The sequence below is a fragment of the Microtus pennsylvanicus genome, chromosome 2, assembly GCF_037038515.1.
Source record: "Microtus pennsylvanicus isolate mMicPen1 chromosome 2, mMicPen1.hap1, whole genome shotgun sequence".
Taxonomy (NCBI): Eukaryota; Metazoa; Chordata; class Mammalia; order Rodentia; family Cricetidae; genus Microtus; species Microtus pennsylvanicus.
The window spans coordinates 89,611,790-89,630,457 of NC_134580.1; the positions used below are offsets into that span (position 1 = coordinate 89,611,790).

Below are 18,668 nucleotides of genomic sequence, written 5' to 3' on the forward strand. Positions count from 1 at the left end.
AGAAGAAATCATGCCCACTGTAGAAGTTGAGAGATGGGCAGTTACTTATAGGAGGAGGATGTTTTTCTGGATCGTGGCACCCTGCGCAAACTACATGATCTCCTCACCTGTCTCTGGTACTGTGCAGAGAGAATAGGGATTTGTGAGGAAGACCGCAGGAGACTCTGCAGATGACCGAGCTTCTCATCTTTATCTGCGATTGCCATAATGTACTGCTCCTTCATCCACTTCTCATGAAGTTCCCAGGTACTTTTTTCCATTCTACACCATGAAAAAAATGGCTCAAATATACTCATGGTGCAAAGAAGAAAAATTCTATATTCCAAACATTCTTAGGCAATGTTAGCAATGTAGCAAAACTAATACATATCAGAGTAAAATTTATTTTGCAAGTGGAAGCACCCAGTAAGGGGTGAGAGCGGGCTGTGACAGAACTGGAGGAGGAGCTCCTATTGGCAGGACTGGAGGACCTTCATAGGAAAGAGCTAGGTTTCCAAACGGGAAACACAATTCAAAATTGGCAAGAAAACTCAGCAGAATGAATGCAGAGTGATGTCCAGAACTGCAGGAGTCAGTGTGTACAACAGTGAGTACGGATGTGGATGGCGAGACCAGGGAGTCAGTGTGTACAACAGTGAGTACTGAATGTGGATGGTGAGACCAGGGAGTCAGTGTGTACAACAGTGAGTACGGATGTGGATGGGGAGACCAGGGAGTCAGTGTGTACAACAGTGAGTACTGAATGTGGATGGCGAGACCAGGGAGTCAGTGTGTACAACAGTGAGTACGGATGTGGATGCGAGACCAGGGAGTCAGTGTGTACAACAGTGAGTACGGATGTGGATGGGGAGACCAGGGAGTCAGTGTGTACAACAGTGAGTACGGATGTGGATGGCGGGACCAGGGAGTCAGTGTGTACAACAGTATGTACGGATGTGGATGGCGAGACCAGGGAGTCAGTGTGTACAACAGTGAGTACTGAATGTGGATGGTGAGACCAGGGAGTCAGTGTGTACAACAGTGAGTACGGATGTGGATGGTGAGACCAGGGAGTCAGTGTGTACAACAGTGAGTACTGAATGTGGATGGTGAGACCAGGGAGTCAGTGTGTACAACAGTGAGTACTGAATGTGGATGGCGAGACCAGGGAGTCAGTGTGTACAACAGTGAGTATGGATGTGGATGGCGAGACTAGGGAGTCAGTGTGTACAACAGTGAGTACTGAATGTGGATGGTGAGACCAGGGAGTCAGTGTGTACAACAGTGAGTACAGATGTGGATGGCGAGACCAGGGAGTCAGTGTGTACAACAGTGAGTACGGATGTGGATGGTGAGACCAGGGAGTCAGTGTGTACAACAGTGAGTACTGAATGTGGATGGTGAGACCAGGGAGTCAGTGTGTACAACAGTGAGTACGGATGTGGATGGCGAGAACAGGGAGTCAGTGTGTACAACAGTGAGTACTGAATGTGGATGGTGAGACCAGGGAGTCAGTGTGTACAACAGTGAGTACGGATGTGGATGGTGAGACCAGGGAGTCAGTGTGTACAACAGTGAGTACGGATGTGGATGCGAGACCAGGGAGTCAGTGTGTACAACAGTGAGTACGGATGTGGATGCGAGACCAGGGAGTCAGTGTGTACAACAGTGAGTACTGAATGTGGATGGTGAGACCAGGGAGTCAGTGTGTACAACAGTGAGTACGGATGTGGATGGTGAGACCAGGGAGTCAGTGTGTACAACAGTGAGTACGGATGTGGATGGCGAGAACAGGGAGTCAGTGTGTACAACAGTGAGTACTGAATGTGGATGGCGAGACCAGGGAGTCAGTGTGTACAACAGTATGTACTGAATGTGGATGGCGAGACCAGGGAGTCAGTGTGTACAACAGTATGTACTGAATGTGGATGGCGAGACCAGGGAGTCAGTGTGTACAGCAACACATACGGAATGTTGATGGCAGGACTAGGTAGGGCACTGGAAACCACCACAGTCCTTCATCGGCATCATGCCCCATTGCAGAATCAACACCAGGGTTGACTCTCAAGGACTTAGTACTTTGGTTCTTGCATATATTAGGTTTGAGAACTGAGCAAATGCTAGTCTTGCCAAGTTCCTTCAATAAACTAGGAATAAGCTAGTTATTTCTTAGGACTATTGAAAGATTAAATGAGACACCACACATCACTCATCAAACACGAAGCCTGGCACATGTAAAATATCAAATAATAGGCATTAGTTGTTATTTTATTTACTTATTTTCTTGAATTTGGTAAAGAGTGGAGTTTCTAATGAACACCAGCTATTTTTTTGGTATGCATAAAAGAAGCTGCGTGTGACATGTATCACATCACATAGGATGCTGGGTGTGACAGGTACATGTCACATAGGATGCTGAGTGTGAAAGGTACATATCACATAGGATGCTGGGTGTGACGGGTACACGTCACATAGGAAGCTGGGTGTGACGGGTACATGTCACATGCTGGGTGTGACGGGTACATGTCACATAGGATGCTGGGTGTGACGGGTACATGTCACATAGGATGCTGGGTGTGACATATTCATGTCACATAGGATGCTGGGTGTGACAGGTACATGTCACATAGGAAGCTGGGTGTGACAGGTACACATCACATAGGATGCTGGGTGTGACGGGTACATGTCACATAGGAAGCTGGGTGTGACAGGTACACATCACATAGGATGCTGGGTGTGACGGGTACATGTCACATAGGAAGCTGGGTGTGACAGGTACACATCACATAGGATGCTGGGTGTGACGGGTACATGTCACATAGGAAGCTGGGTGTGACAGGTACACATCACATAGGAAGCTGGGTGTGACGGGTACACGTCACATAGGAAGCTGGGTGTGACGGGTACATGTCACATGCTGGGTGTGACGGGTACATGTCACATAGGATGCTGGGTGTGACAGGTACACATCACATAGGATGCTGGGTGTGACAGGTACACATCACATAGGAAGCTGGGTGTGACGGGTACATGTCACATAGGATGCTGGGTGTGACGGGTACATGTCACATAGGAAGCTGGGTGTGACAGGTACACATCACATAGGATGCTGGGTGTGACGGGTACATGTCACATAGGATGCTAGGTGTGGCATGTAACATGTCACATAGGATGCTGGGTGTGACGGGTACATGTCATATAGGATGCTTTCACTGAAGGAAGCTAAGTGAAGTGTACATACATGCTCTCTCACTGTTTCCTCAGTATTCTATAAAGCAGCAACTATTTCAAAATAAAGTGTTAAAATAATAATAGTAAAGGGTCAAAATGCAGATGCAGGAATCATCCTACCTGAGCTGATGTAGCTCTTGCTGCCAGGCCAGGCTTTCCCGCCTAAGTTCCTCCTGCATCATCTGCATGGTTTCTGCCTGCTCTTGATACTCCTGGAGCTGAGCCTTCAGTGGCAGTAGCTCAATGACCTCCTGATTCCTCAGTAAGTACTGCTGCTGCAGGGTCTTCAGTTCCTCCAGCTTTAACCAGAGGGAACAAAGGGTGACTTCCCATTCCTTACTGACCAGTCGCTCTTGTCACACAGGCACCACAGACTGTGAGCACCTTCCCACAGTCCACAGACAGCCAAGGAGCTGCCATCAAGGCTCCAGGGCCTAACCATCCCTTCCATTCTACCCTATTGCCCCACCTCTGAGGTCCAGAGCTCCGACTTTGACCTGAGACAGACTTAAGGGACCTACAGGTTATTGTGAAGGGGGATGTAAAGAGTGGCTTCCCACTTACACATGTGCCCGCCATAAACTTCTGTATTTATACATGAACACCAGCCATTTTCCTTGTTGGTGCTGTTGTTGTTGTTGACTTGTTTATCTTGTCTTTGTTTCTCAATTCTCGGGCAGAACTCAGGCACATAGGCAAGGGCTCTATCACTAAGCCAATCTCAGCTGGACTCCAGCCTTAACTCAAGCTGAGCTGATGTCCACTATTATAAAGAAGGTGCACACCCTACCGTTAAGGACACTTGGGCTCTAGAATTGGATACCCTGTTTCTTGGATGAGAGTTGATCTAAGTCTTTGTTTCCCTCACCTATTAAATGAAGATAATCAGCACTTTTCCTCATACAAACATGAGAATTAAATAAGAAAACAATGCGTCTCACACACAAGGTTAATGGATGTTAGGATGGACTCACCTTTAGAAAACTGCGATCCGTTTAAAACTCTTTCCCAATACCCACTAAGAGCTTGATGCAGAAATGACGTCAGGACACCTGGGTAGACAACAGCCTTCAACACACACCTTTCACCCAATCACAAATATTAATGCTACCGTACCAGTAGCTCTTTAAAAAGCAGCAAACACAAGAGCGGGAAGACAACAAAGGACAGCAGCAACACACACTTGAGGCCCAGAAGCAGATGACACATTAGCCGGGGAAACCACAGGCGCTGAGACAGGTGAGAATGCAGGCAATCAGATCATTATAGCATCAATAAAGAGTTACCAAGAGAAACTCACCAAAGAAGCAACCAGTCAGGTGTGGAGGCACATACCTGTAACCCTGGCCTTTGCGAGACTGGTGCATGAGGATGTGAATTTGGGGGCAGCCTGGCCCACACTGAACGCTCTAGGCAAGCTTCAGTTATATAATAAGACCTTGTCTCAATAGCAAAATGGGAGGTGGAGAAGTAGTTCAGCAGTTAAGAGCCCTCACTGCTCTTCCAGAGGACCCCAGTTCAATCCCCATGTTGGGCAATTCAAAATTGCCTGTAATTCCAGCGCCCTCTCCTGGCCTCCACAGGCACCTGCACATGTCATACACTCACAGTAGAATTAACAACAAAGCAAAATACCACCATTCTTGGAAAGGTAAGTTAGAAAATTTACCCGTGAAACAAGAAAAAAAAATACATAAAACAACGAGAAAAGAGAAATTTCTTTCAAATTAAGAAGCAGGGCTGGAAAGATGGCTCAGTGGTTAAGAGTACTGTCTGCTCTTCCAGAGGAATTCGGCTGGGGTCAATTCTAGCACCCACATGATGGTAATAACTGTTACCACAGTCTGAGGACATCCAAGACCACCAGGTATGCATGTGTTACAGACCAAATAGCTAACTATACATCGTTAACAACACCAAGAACAAAGAACACCAACAACAAGGTGACAAAAACAAAATTATCAAATGGGGTCAAAAGATAGGGCCGAGAGCATAGGCACTTGTGTGCAGGCAGCGCGAGTCAAACGGGATGACAAGCACTTTGGAAGTAAGAAGGCAAAACAGAAGCAAGCAACTGGGAAGTGTGGCAGGAGAATCTGAGATCTGGAGTGGCCCCCAAAAGGAAGCAACGAGGAATACATTCCCACCAATAAGATGGTGATGTGGGTAGAAGGTCCTCAAGGCCATCACTGTTTGCTGAAGAGCTGGGTCTGATGGCCTGCAGGCTTAAGATCAAGTAAAGGGCTGAAAAGATGAGGACAAATAATCAGGCCTTGCATGGCAGATCAAGGGAGGGATCCTAAGCTTCTCCCAGACAATCGTGTGCCTTTTAAAGGTTCCTAAGCAGGCAGTTATACGAACGGGAGAGTTTGGGAATGACTTGTACACAAGCACATTTATTCTCTGCTGGAGAGGTTATGCGATGGGAGCACTGGTGTCAGAACTGCTGAAGGGAAAGAAGCTTCTCGTGGGTGTGAGAAGAAGGTGAAAGGATGGACATTTGAGCGCATTCAGAACAGAATAAAATACCTTGCTCATTAGGTGATAAAAACCAGAGTGACAGCTTTAAGAAACACTATCACAGCACGTTACAGAAGCAGAGGAAGGGCTTCTTAAAAGACTTGTCTCATCAATATTCAGTGGACAGAAAGTGTGCAATAGTGCCGAGAGAACAAAGCAGTGCCAGGGTTTCCAATGCATAAACTCAGAGTGCATGGTCCCTGGATGAAGCAGAGCTAACTTGGAATCGGCTGGAACAACCCAGGACAAGGATTCTGACTCAGAACAGAGTGAATCCCAGCATGACATAAGCTACTGCTTTTAGGCATAAACATGTATAGGCATATGCATGTTCATGTGGGTGCAGGCACATGTGTGTATAAGGGCCTGAGTCAGCCTGGGTGCCAGGGGACAACTTTGGGTCTATTCCTCTGGTGCCATATAGCTTTCCCCCCAATTGTGTCTTCTTTCAGCAAACAGCGCCAAGCCTGACACTAGTGAGACTTTGGGCTCCCACAATGACATCAGTGACCACCTCCAGCAGCCTGAGCAACTCAAGGGAAGAATTGCTGAGTTAGAGATGGAGAAACAGAGTGACAGGGGGCTCAGCCAGACACTAGAAAACGAGAAAAATGCCCTCCTGAGTCAAATCTCGGCAAAGGATGGCGAACTAAAACTATGTGAGGAATCTTCAAGTTTAACGCTCACACTCTGAGTATCTTGCTCTTGCGATTTGCCTGCCAGAGCTTGTGTTTCTTGTTCAGTGATGCCATCCGTTTGTTGAGGGAATTTCTCAGTGGCCTCTAGGCTAGCTTGTTTTAGTACACTATCTTCTCCTTGAAGCTCCAGATCTTCTCTCAGAAGGTTTTTCTTTGCCATTAAAGCCTCAAACTCCTTAGAAAGGGTTTTATTCTCTAACTTTACCCTTTCTAGTTCTTCCTTCAGGCTGGAATTCTTTTGGAATTCCTCCAAAAGAAGGAATGACATTCAAAGTTGTCCTCTGGCCATCATACACATTCTAAGTACACACAATGTGAGTTAGTACAGGGTAAGCTCAAATACAAGAAAGTCAATTTTCAATACACCTTAAAAATACAGATTTAATAAAAGAATGTGCCTTTGAAATCTCTTTTTACCTCTTTTATTTTTTTTAAATACAAAACTGACTTCATCTATTTGAAGTTTTAGATCAGGGTTAGGACATGAATGGTCGCAGTAAATCTGCAAATGAGAAAGAAACCAGCCCATTGCTGACTCCCACAAGTCCTCAAGAAGTTCCGACCTGATGAGATAAGGAAAAAGGGAAAGTATGGACAAGACAGAAAATGATGTGCAACGAAAGAGAGGACACCAATAAGAAGCCAAGGAATACATGGAGGATGTGTGGAGCGCAGCAGGGAAGGGCAGGGCATGGAAAGTGGCTGAGAGGTCTGGATTAAATGTTAACAAAACAAGAGTCATTCCATGGAGTGTGAGCAACACACCTGCTGCATCTCTGTCTCCACATCTGCCTGGGTTACTAACGGAAGCCGCTCATCTTCACGGAGGCGGACCTGGGTTACTAAAGGAAGCCGCTCATCTTCATGGAGGCGGACCTGGGTTACTAACGGAAGCCGCTCATCTTCATGGAGGCGGACCTGGGTTACTAACGGAAGCAGCTCATCTTCATGGAGGCAGACCTGGGTTTCAAAGCGGGCGTCTTTTTCATGGACCATCTGCTGCATGGAACTCAACTGAAGACACATGCCAGAGAAACTAGACAAGGTACGCTCCAGAGTAGCTCAGAGACAATTCTTTCAGCCTAACCTCCAAAGATGGGCACACAGCACCGACGGACAGTGCTTCTCTAAACCTCAGCTCTGAGGGGCAAGGGTGAGAATGTCAGAAGAACAAGAGGCCCAGCAGTAACTTCCAGACAAGAACGAAAGCCTACTATCAAACTCCAATCAATTCATATATAACTTTAATTAAAAAAATCTTCATCGATACTAAAAATGTTATAAATATGGGAGAAGATATTTTTTAATTCTGAAATGATTAGAAAATTAAACATACAAGTGAAGTTAAATTTCTGTTAGCTCCTTCAGTACCAGACTCATGCTCAAAAATGGTCCTGGACCCTCACTCCTATAAATTAGCAGTTCAAGCCATGGACATTATTCGAAATGTTCTACAAATAGAAATACAAGGCTAGTCTATCTTGTGTGCTTATCTGTTTGTGTTTTCAAGGGCACACCACCTCCCCAGAGAGCCATGACCAGCTGTCACTCCTGCAGGCTGTTCTCTTTAATGCGTTCTTTCTGTCTTTCCCAACTCTTCCCCACAAGAACGCAGCTTGTCTAGAGTGTTGCCTAGCTCCCAGGATTCCTCTCTGTCTTCCCCACAAGAACATGGCTTATCTGGAGTGTTACCAAGCTCTCAGGGTTCTGTTTAAATCCCATCTTTTTTTCCTCTATGTTTCTATAATTACCATGTTCACAAAATACTTTAAAGCTGAGGCTACTTTTATCAATTTTACTTTTTGAGATAGGTCTTCCTGTATAGCCTGGGCTAGCTTGGAACTTGTCATGCAGCCAACACTGGTGTCAAACCCATAATCTGTACACATCAGTCTCCTGCATGCTAGGGCAATGACTTTTGTTAACACATTTAGCCTTTGGTATTGTGTTTGGAGTGACTTGCTCCACAACGGAACTGTTACCATATTCATATGTCTTCGCTGCCTTTGTTTTAAGTACGTAAAAGAATAAAAAATGTGTAAAATTTCCCTAGTCTACACTATATATGAAGCATGAAAGCTTCAACAGAAGTTAATAGGATAAGATTATCAATTTCTGGGTATAAAACTCTCTGTGTTCAACTGTCAGCCATCAATACATGGAAGACACCTCTGTTACCAATATGTCTGATGGCTAAGATCAGCTGCATGTTGTGTGCAAAGGTCTCCAGGGATGAAAATGCGGCATGGCACAAAAGCATCCTCAAAGGAGAACAACGAGAAACTGAGAAAAACAGAGTTGAGGGAGCCCACGCAAACAGGGTGGCACTGGATTGAGAATGACCAAAAAGAAGAACGCTGCATACTAGAGTCATTAGCAATGAGCTTCATACCCTCCACTTCTTTAGTCTATGTTAGGAAAGTAGCTTCTTCAGCCACACCCTCCTAGGCTTGGCTTTAATATCCTAGCTAACATACTTTCATCTACCAAGCTTTTCAAGTGACTGCCGGGGTGACTTGCCACCTGCACCATTCTGGACCCCATGGATACTATCCTAATGGAGGCGCCATCATCCTACCTGTGCATCTTGCTCTTCCTGTGTCAGCCTGAGATCAGTCCGCAAAGTACTAATAAGTTCTTCCTTTTCTTGAAGCTGCTTCTTCATCAGGCTGAAATCCTCGATCTCAAACAAAATCTTATGCAACTGAAGGAGGAAAATATTTACTTAAGCAATGGGATTGGCAACTTTTAGTTCTTTTGACTTTCTCATTTGCCTTGAATACCTACCCTATTTTTTTCTAATTTCCACTTTAATAAAGCAAAAAGAATTTTATTTGCTAATTTATAAATTATCATTGAATTGCCAAAACTTTTCAGAAGAAGACAGAAGCAATAGCAATACGCTTTTCAATTTCTTTGAAAGCTAACATAGCAAAGAGACAGACCAAATAGACAGTGAGCAGAAAAACATGAAAAACAGTAACAATATGTAAAAACTATCCTAAAAACCTTGCACTAAACAAGTTAAGGGCAAACAATAAAAATTGGGATTTTCTTGGCATTAGAGACTATAAAATAATAATGATGAAAAAAAAGACAGCAATAGAGCTACATCTGATGTTCCTGTGGAATAAGGAAAAATCCAAGGTAACCAAGAAGTATTTGCAGGAATAGGTGGCAGCTAGTATTAGAAGAGATGCAACACTTCCCGGTCTTTGATCATGGCTAAATGCAGGCCATCCACAGGAAAAAAAAACCCAAATGCGATCTGTATAGAGGTTTAGCAATGGTTCAGTGGCAACTAGCACTTGCTACTCTTGTGAAAAGATCCAGGTTCCATCACAGCACCCACGCTATCTGTAACTCCAGTTGCAGGGGATCTGATGTCCTCGTCTGACCTCAGGGTTATGTAGTGCAAATACATACATGTAAGCAAAAATATTCACACAAAAGATGCATGAACAATTACATAATACCATTCAAAAGTCAGGCATGGTGGCTCATGCCTATAATTCCAGCACTCAAGAGGCTGAGACAGGAGGACTGGCACAAGTTCAAGGTAAAACTGGGCTACATTGTGAGACCTTCCTTCAAAAACAACAACAAAAATCACGAGGAATAAAGAGCAGAAAAATATGCTGAAAAACACTGTAACTTATTTCATCGTTAAACATGTTTAAGAAAAATGAAGAGGACATGAAGGAACGATAGAGTTAGAAAAGTTTGGAAAATTAATAAAATTCATGAAGTTGATGGAAAAGAAAACTCGTTTCAGAAGAAAAATCCCAACACATAACAGAATGCCTTGAGTTAAATAAGAAAAATAATAAATCAAAAAAATATTAATCAAAATTGGGAAAAAAAATACACAACCAAAAATAAAGGTCAAGAGAAACTTGCAAGGAAAAAAATGAAAGCATCGGAGCTGAGCGAATGCTATGCATCATGTAATTCAAGAGTTTCTGAATACACACGCTCCATACATGAAGAATACAAATATCACCGTCACACACACACATGCACACTCTAATAAAAGAGTAGACCAGGAAGCATGGGAGTGGGGGGCAGGCAGGGAGGGACAGACTGACGGGAGAGCACTACTGATCTGGCTCTGGCTTCAGAATGACCATGAAGAAGAACGCTGCATACTAGAGTCATTAGCAATGAGCCTCATACCCTCTCCACTTATTTAGTCTATGTTCAGTAAGTGGCTTTAAGGCTAAGATATATCTTCCTAACAAGATTTTAATCAGAAAAGAATGGAGGCAATGATTTGATTTCTTTTGTTGTATCTATCCGTTTCCTTTGAGTTCCGCCATGAGCCCGTTCCTGAGATACAGAATCTCTGTGTGCGTTTAAATTGGAGTATCTTGACTCAAGGAATAAAAACAGTCATCATAAAGCTATGGCAAGTTCACCAACCTAAAAGGCATTTTTGAGGGGTTCTGATGTTTCCTACTAAGATATGAACCACTTACCATACTTGTGGCTTCTTCTGCCACACCCTCCTAGGCTTGGCTTTAATATCCTAGCTACTATACTTTCATCTACCAAGCTTTTCAAGTGACTGCCGGGATTGACTTGCCACCTGCACCATTCTGGACCCCATGGATTCTATCCTAATGGAGGCGCCATCATCCTACCTGTGCAGCTTGCTCTTCCTGTTTCTGCCTGAGCTCAGTCTGCAAAGTACTAACGACTTCTTCCTTTTCTTGAAGCTGCTGCTTCATCAAGACAATCTCCTCCATCGCAGTCGATTTCTTATTCAACGGAAGTGGAAAATATTTAGTTAAGCAATGGGATTGGCAACTTTTAGTTCTTTTGACTTTCTCATTTGCCTTGAATACCTACCCTATTTTTTTCTAATTTCCACTTTAATAATGCAAAAAGAATTTTACTTGCTAATTTATAAAGTATCATTGAATTGCCAAAACTTTTCAGAAGAAGACAGAAGCAATAGCAATACGCTTTTCAATTTCTTTGAAAGCTAACATAGCAAAGAGACAGACCAAATAGACAGTGAGCAGAAAAACATGAAAAACAGTAACAATATGTAAAAACTATCCTAAAAACCTTGCACTAAACAAGTTAAGGGCAAACAATAAAAATTGGGATTTTCTTGGCATTAGAGACTATAAAATAATAATGATGAAAAAAAAGACAGCAATAGAGCTACATCTGATGTTCCTGTGGAATAAGGAAAAATCCAAGGTAACCAAGAAGTATTTGCAGGAATAGGTGGCAGCTAGTATTAGAAGAGATGCAACACTTCCCGGTCTTTGATCATGGCTAAATGCAGGCCATCCACAGGAAAAAAAAACCCAAATGCGATCTGTATAGAGGTTTAGCAATGGTTCAGTGGCAACTAGCACTTGCTGCTCTTGTGAAAAGATCCAGGTTCCATCACAGCACCCACGCTATCTGTAACTCCAGTTGCAGGGGATCTGATGTCCTCGTCTGACCTCAGGGTTATGTAGTGCAAATACATACATGTAAGCAAAAATATTCACACAAAAGATGCATGAACAATTACATAATACCATTCAAAAGTCAGGCATGGTGGCTCATGCCTATAATTCCAGCACTCAAGAGGCTGAGACAGGAGGACTGGCACAAGTTCAAGGTAAAACTGGGCTACATTGTGAGACCTTCCTTCAAAAACAACAACAAAAATCACGAGGAATAAAGAGCAGAAAAATATGCTGAAAAACACTGTAACTTATTTCATCGTTAAACATGTTTAAGAAAAATGAAGAGGACATGAAGGAACGATAGAGTTAGAAAAGTTTGGAAAATTAATAAAATTCATGAAGTTGATGGAAAAGAAAACTCGTTTCAGAAGAAAAATCCCAACACATAACAGAATGCCTTGAGTTAAATAAGAAAAATAATAAATCAAAAAAATATTAATCAAAATTGGGAAAAAAAATACACAACCAAAAATAAAGGTCAAGAGAAACTTGCAAGGAAAAAAATGAAAGCATCGGAGCTGAGCGAATGCTATGCATCATGTAATTCAAGAGTTTCTGAATACACACGCTCCATACATGAAGAATACAAATATCACCGTCACACACACACATGCACACTCTAATAAAAGACTAGACCAGGAAGCATGGGAGTGGGGGGCAGGCAGGGAGGGACAGACTGACGGGAGAGCACTACTGATCTGGCTCTGGCTTCAGAATGACCATGAAGAAGAACGCTGCATACTAGAGTCATTAGCAATGAGCCTCATACCCTCTCCACTTCTTTAGTCTATGTTCAGTAAGTGGCTTTAAGGCTAAGATATATCTTCCTAACAAGATTTTAATCAGAAAAGAATGGAGGCAATGATTTGATTTCTTTTGTTGTATCTATCCGTTTCCTTTGAGTTCCGCCATGAGCCCGTTCCTGAGATACAGAATCTCTGTGTGCGTTTAAATTGGAGTATCTTGACTCAAGGAATAAAAACAGTCATCATAAAGCTATGGCAAGTTCACCAACCTAAAAGGCATTTTTGAGGGGTTCTGATGTTTCCTACTAAGATATGAACCACTTACCATACTTGTGGCTTCTTCTGCCACACCCTCCTAGGCTTGGCTTTAATATCCTAGCTACCATACTTTCATCTACCAAGCTTTTCAAGTGACTGCCGGGATTGACTTGCCACCTGCACCATTCTGGACCCCATGGATTCTATCCTAATGGAGGCGCCATCATCCTACCTGTGCAGCTTGCTCTTCCTCCTTCTGCCTGAGCTCAGTCTGCAAAGTGCTAATGAGTGCTTTATTTTCTTGAAGCTGCTGCTTCATCAAGACAATCTCCTCCATCGCAGTCGATTTCTTATTCAACGGAAGGGGAAAAATATTTAGTTAAGCAATGGGATTGGCAACTTTTAGTTCTTTTGACTTTCTCATTTGCCTTGAATACCTACCCTATTTTTTTCTAATTTCCACTTTAATAATGCAAAAAGAATTTTACTTGCTAATTTATAAAGTATCATGAAATTGCCAAAACTTTTCAGAAGAAGACAGAAGCAATAGCAATATGCTTTTCAATTTCTTTGAAAGCTAACATAGCAAAGAGACAGACCAAATAGACAGTGAGCAGAAAAACATGGAAAACAGTAACAATATGTAAAAACTATCCTAAAAACCTTGCACTAAACAAGTTAAGGGCAAACAATAAAAATTGGGATTTTCTTGGCATTAGAGACTATAAAATAATAATGATGAAAAAAAGACAGCAACAGAGCTACATCTGATGTTCCTGTGGAATAGGGAAAAATCCAAGGTAACCAAGAAGTATTTGCAGGAATAGGTGGCAACTAGTATTAGAAGAGATGCAACACTTCCCGTTCTTTGATCATGGCTAAATGCAGGCCATCCAAAGGAAAAAAAAACCCAAATGTGATCTGTATAGAGGTTTAGCAATGGTTCAGTGGCAACTAGCACTTGTTACTCTTGTGAAAAGATCCAGGTTCCATCACAGCACCCACGCTATCTGTAACTCCAGTTGCAGGGGATCTGATGTCCTCGTCTGACCTCTTGGGGTTATGTAGTGCATATACATACATGTAAGCAAAAACATTCACACAAAAGATGCATAAACAATTACATTATACCATTCAAAAGTCAGGCATGGTGGCTCATGCCTATAATTCCAGCACTAAAGAGGCTGAGACAGGAGCACTGCCACAAGTTCAAGGTAAAACTGGGCTACATTGTGAGACCTTCCTTCAAAAACAACAACAAAAATCACGAGGAATAAGGAGCAGAAAAATATGCTGAAAAACACTGTAACTTATTTCATCGTTAAACATGTTTAAGAAAAATGAAGAGGACATGAAAGGAACGATAGAGTTAGAAAAGTTTGGAAAATTAATAAAATTCATGAAGTTGATAGAAAAGAAAACTCGTTTCAGAAGAAAAAGCCCAACACAAAACAGAATGCCTTGAGTTAAATAAGAAAAATAATGAATCAAAACAATATTAATCAAAATTGGTAAAAAAAATACACAACCAAAAATAAAGGTCAAGAGAAACTTGCAAGGAAAAAAATAAAAGCATCGGAGCTGACCGAATGCTATGCATCATGTAATTCAAGAGTTTCTGTAAACACACGCTCCATACATGAAGAATACACTGAGTATGTGCAAATAACAACCAAGAACACCACACACACACACACATACACACACATGCAGACTCTAATAAATGAGTAGACCAGGAAGCAAGGGAGTGGGGGGGGGCAGGCAGGGAGGGACAGACTGATGGGAGAGCACTACTGATCTGGCTCTGGCTTCAGAATGACCATGAAGAAGAACGCTGCATACTAGAGTCATTAGCAATGAGCCTCATACCCTCCACTTCTTTAGTCTATATTCAGTAAGTGGCTTTAAGGCTAAGATATATCTTCCTAACAAGATTTTAATCAGAAAAGAATGGAGGCAATGATTTGATTTCTTTTGTTGTATCTATCCGTTTCCTTTGAGTTCCGCCATGAGCCCGTTCCTGAGATACAGAATCTCTGTGTGCTATTAATATGGTGTATCTTGACCTAAGGAATAAAAACAGCCACCATAAAGCTATGGAAAGTTCACCAACCTTAATGGCATTTTTGAGGGGTTCTGGTGTTTCCTACTGAAATATGAACCACTTACCATACTTGTAGCTTCTACTGCCACACCCTCCTAAGCTTGGCTTTAATATCCTAGGTACCATACTTTCATCTACCATGCTTTTCAAGTGACTGCCGGGATTGACTTGACCCCTGCACCATTGTGGGCCTCATGGATTCTATCCTAATGGAGGCGCCATCATCCTACCTGTGCAGCTTGCTTTTCCTGTGTCTGCCTGAGATCAATCCGCAAAGTACTAATAAGTTCTTGCTTTTCTTGAAGAAGCTTCTTCATCAGGCTGAAATCCTCGATCTCAAACAAATTCTTATGCAACTGAAGGAGGAAAATATTTACTTAAGCAATGGGATTGGCAACTTTTAGTTCTTTTGACTTTCTCAATAGCCTTGAATACCTACCCTATTTTTTTCTAATTTCCACTTTAATAATGCAAAAAGAATTTTACTTGCTAATTTATAAAGTATCACTGAATTGCCAAAACTTTTCAGAAGAAGACAGAAGCAATAGCAATACGCTTTTCAATTTCTTTGAAAACTAACAAAGCAAAGAGACAGACCAAATAGACAGTGAGCAGAAAAACATGGAAAACAGTAACAATATGTAAAAACTATCCTAAAAACCTTGCACTAAACAAGTTAAGGGCAAACCATAAAACCTGGGATTTTCTTGGCATTAGAGACTATAAAATAATAATGATAAAAAAAAAGACAGCAATAGAGCTACATCTGATGTTCCTGTGGAATAGGGAAAAATCCAAGGTAACCAAGAAGAATTTGTAGGAATAGGTGGCAGCTAGTATTAGAAGAGATGCAACACTTCCCGGTCTTTGATCATGGCTAAATGCAGGCCATCCACAGGAAAAAAAAACCCAAATGCGATCTGTATAGAGGTTTAGCAATGGTTCAGTGGCAACTAGCACTTGCTACTCTTGTGAAAAGATCCAGGTTCCATCACAGCACCCACGCTATCTGTAACTCCAGTTGCAGGGGATCTGATGTCCTCGTCTGACCTCTGGGGTTATGTAGTGCATATACATACATGTAAGCAAAAACATTCACACAAAAGATGCATGAACAATTACATTATACCATTCAAAAGTCAGGCATGGTGGCTCATGCCTATAATTCCAGCACTCAAGAGGCTGAGACAGGAGGACTGCCACAAGTTCAAGGTAAAACTGGGCTACATTGTGAGACCTTCCTTCAAAAACAACAACAAAAATCACGAGGAATAAGGAGCAGAAAAATATGCTGAAAAACACTGTAACTTATTTCATCGTTAAACATGTTTAAGAAAAATGAAGAGGACATGAAGGAACGATAGAGTTAGAAAAGTTTGGAAAATTAATAAAATTCATGAAGTTGATGAAAAAGAAAACTCGTTTCAGAAGAAAAAGCCCAACACAAAACAGAATGCCTTGAGTTAAATAAGAAAAATAATAAATCAAAAAAATATTAATCAAAATTGGGAAAAAAAATACACAACCAAAAATAAAGGTCAAGAGAAACTTGCAAGGAAAAAAATGTAAGCATCGGAGCTGACCGAATGCTATGCATCATGTAATTCAAGAGTTTCTGAAAACACACGGTCCATACAGGAAAAATACACTGAATATGTGCAAATATCAAGACCGTCACACACACACATGCAAACTCTAATAAATGAGTAGACCAGGAAGCAAGTGGGGGGGGGGGCAGGCAGGGAGGGACAGACTGACAGGAGAGCACTAATGGTCTGGCTCTGGCTTCAGAATGACCATGAAGAAGAACGCTGCATACTAGAGTCATTAGCAATGAGCCTCATACCCTCTCCACTTCTTTAGTCTATGTTCAGTAAGTGGCTTTAAGGCTAAGATATATCTTCCTAACAAGATTTTAATCAGAAAAGAATGGAGGCAATGATTTGATTTCTTTTGTTGTATCTATCCGTTTCCTTTGAGTTCCGCCATGAGCCCGTTCCTGAGATACAGAATCTCTGTGTGCGTTTAAATTGGAGTATCTTGACTCAAGGAATAAAAACAGTCATCATAAAGCTATGGCAAGTTCACCAACCTAAAAGGCATTTTTGAGGGGTTCTGATGTTTCCTACTAAGATATGAACCACTTACCATACTTGTGGCTTCTTCTGCCACACCCTCCTAGGCTTGGCTTTAATATCCTAGCTACTATACTTTCATCTACCAAGCTTTTCAAGTGACTGCCGGGATTGACTTGCCACCTGCACCATTCTGGACCCCATGGATTCTATCCTAATGGAGGCGCCATCATCCTACCTGTGCAGCTTGCTCTTCCTGTTTCTGCCTGAGCTCAGTCTGCAAAGTACTAACGACTTCTTCCTTTTCTTGAAGCTGCTGCTTCATCAAGACAATCTCCTCCATCGCAGTCGATTTCTTATTCAACGGAAGGGGAAAAATATTTAGTTAAGCAATGGGAATTGGCAACTTTTAGTTCTTTTGACTTTCTCATTTGCCTTGAATACCTACCCTATTTTTTTCTAATTTCCACTTTAATAATGCAAAAAGAATTTTACTTGCTAATTTATAAAGTATCATTGAATTGCCAAAACTTTTCAGAAGAAGACAGAAGCAACAGCAATACGCTTTTCAATTTCTTTGAAAGCTAACATAGCAAAGAGACAGACCAAATAGACAGTGAGCAGAAAAACATGGAAAACAGTAACAATATGTAAAATCTATCCTAAAAACCTTGCACTAAACAAGTTAAGGGCAAACAATAAAAATTGGGATTTTCTTGGCATTAGAGACTATAAAATAATAATGATAAAAAAAAAGACAGCAATAGAGCTACATCTGATGTTCCTGTGGAATAGGGAAAAATCCAAGGTAACCAAGAAGAATTTGTAGGAATAGGTGGCAGCTAGTATTAGAAGAGATGCAACACTTCCCGGTCTTTGATCATGGCTAAATGCAGGCCATCCACAGGAAAAAAAAACCCAAATGCGATCTGTATAGAGGTTTAGCAATGGTTCAGTGGCAACTAGCACTTGCTACTCTTGTGAAAAGATCCAGGTTCCATCACAGCACCCACGCTATCTGTAACTCCAGTTGCAGGGGATCTGATGTCCTCGTCTGACCTCTGGGGTTATGTAGTGCATATACATACATGTAAGCAAAATCATTCACACAAAAGATGCATGAACAATTACATAATACCATTCAAAAGTCAGGCATGGTGGCTCATGCCTATAATTCCAGCACTCAAGAGGCTGAGACAGGAGGACTGCCACAAGTTCAAGGTAAAACTAGGCTACATTGTGAGACCTTCCTTCAAAAACAACAACAAAAATCACGAGGAATAAGGAGCAGAAAAATATGCTGAAAAACACTGTAACTTATTTCAACCTTAAACATGTTTAAGAAAAATGAAGAGGACATGAAAGGAACGATAGAGTTAGAAAAGTTTGGAAAATTAATAAAATTCATGAAGTTGATAAAAAGAAAACTCGTTTCAGAAGAAAAAGCCCAACACAAAACAGAATGCCTTGAGTTAAATAAGAAAAATAATAAATCAAAAAAATATTAATCAAAATTGGGAAAAAAAATACACAACCAAAAATAAAGGTCAAGAGAAACTTGCAAGGAAAAAAATGAAAGCATCGGA

At 41.7% G+C, this 18,668-nt stretch overlaps 1 protein-coding gene across 8 annotated transcripts in view; it reads right to left on the reverse strand.

The window, feature by feature from the left end:
• Positions 1–17,433, reverse strand: part of LOC142843758 (uncharacterized) — a 30,366-nt gene extending 12,933 nt beyond the window's left edge. For 2 of the 8 annotated variants that reach the window (XM_075961691.1, XM_075961693.1), the window contains exons 1-8: positions 17,321–17,433; positions 15,238–15,363; positions 13,136–13,252; positions 11,072–11,188; positions 9,007–9,132; positions 7,194–7,442; positions 3,331–3,509; positions 108–261 (exon numbers count right to left, since the gene is read on the reverse strand). In XM_075961691.1, coding sequence (XP_075817806.1) covers positions 108–261; positions 3,331–3,509; positions 7,194–7,442; positions 9,007–9,132; positions 11,072–11,188; positions 13,136–13,252; positions 15,238–15,363; positions 17,321–17,425 — 1,173 coding nt within the window. In that variant the 5' untranslated portion in view covers positions 17,426–17,433. The remainder of the gene's footprint in view (positions 1–107; positions 262–3,330; positions 3,510–7,193; positions 7,443–9,006; positions 9,133–11,071; positions 11,189–13,135; positions 13,253–15,237; positions 15,364–17,320) is intronic. The other 6 variants (XM_075961692.1, XM_075961695.1, XM_075961694.1 and 3 more) reach the window with 6 other exon arrangements.
• Between the last annotated feature and the right edge of the window lie 1,235 nt (positions 17,434–18,668).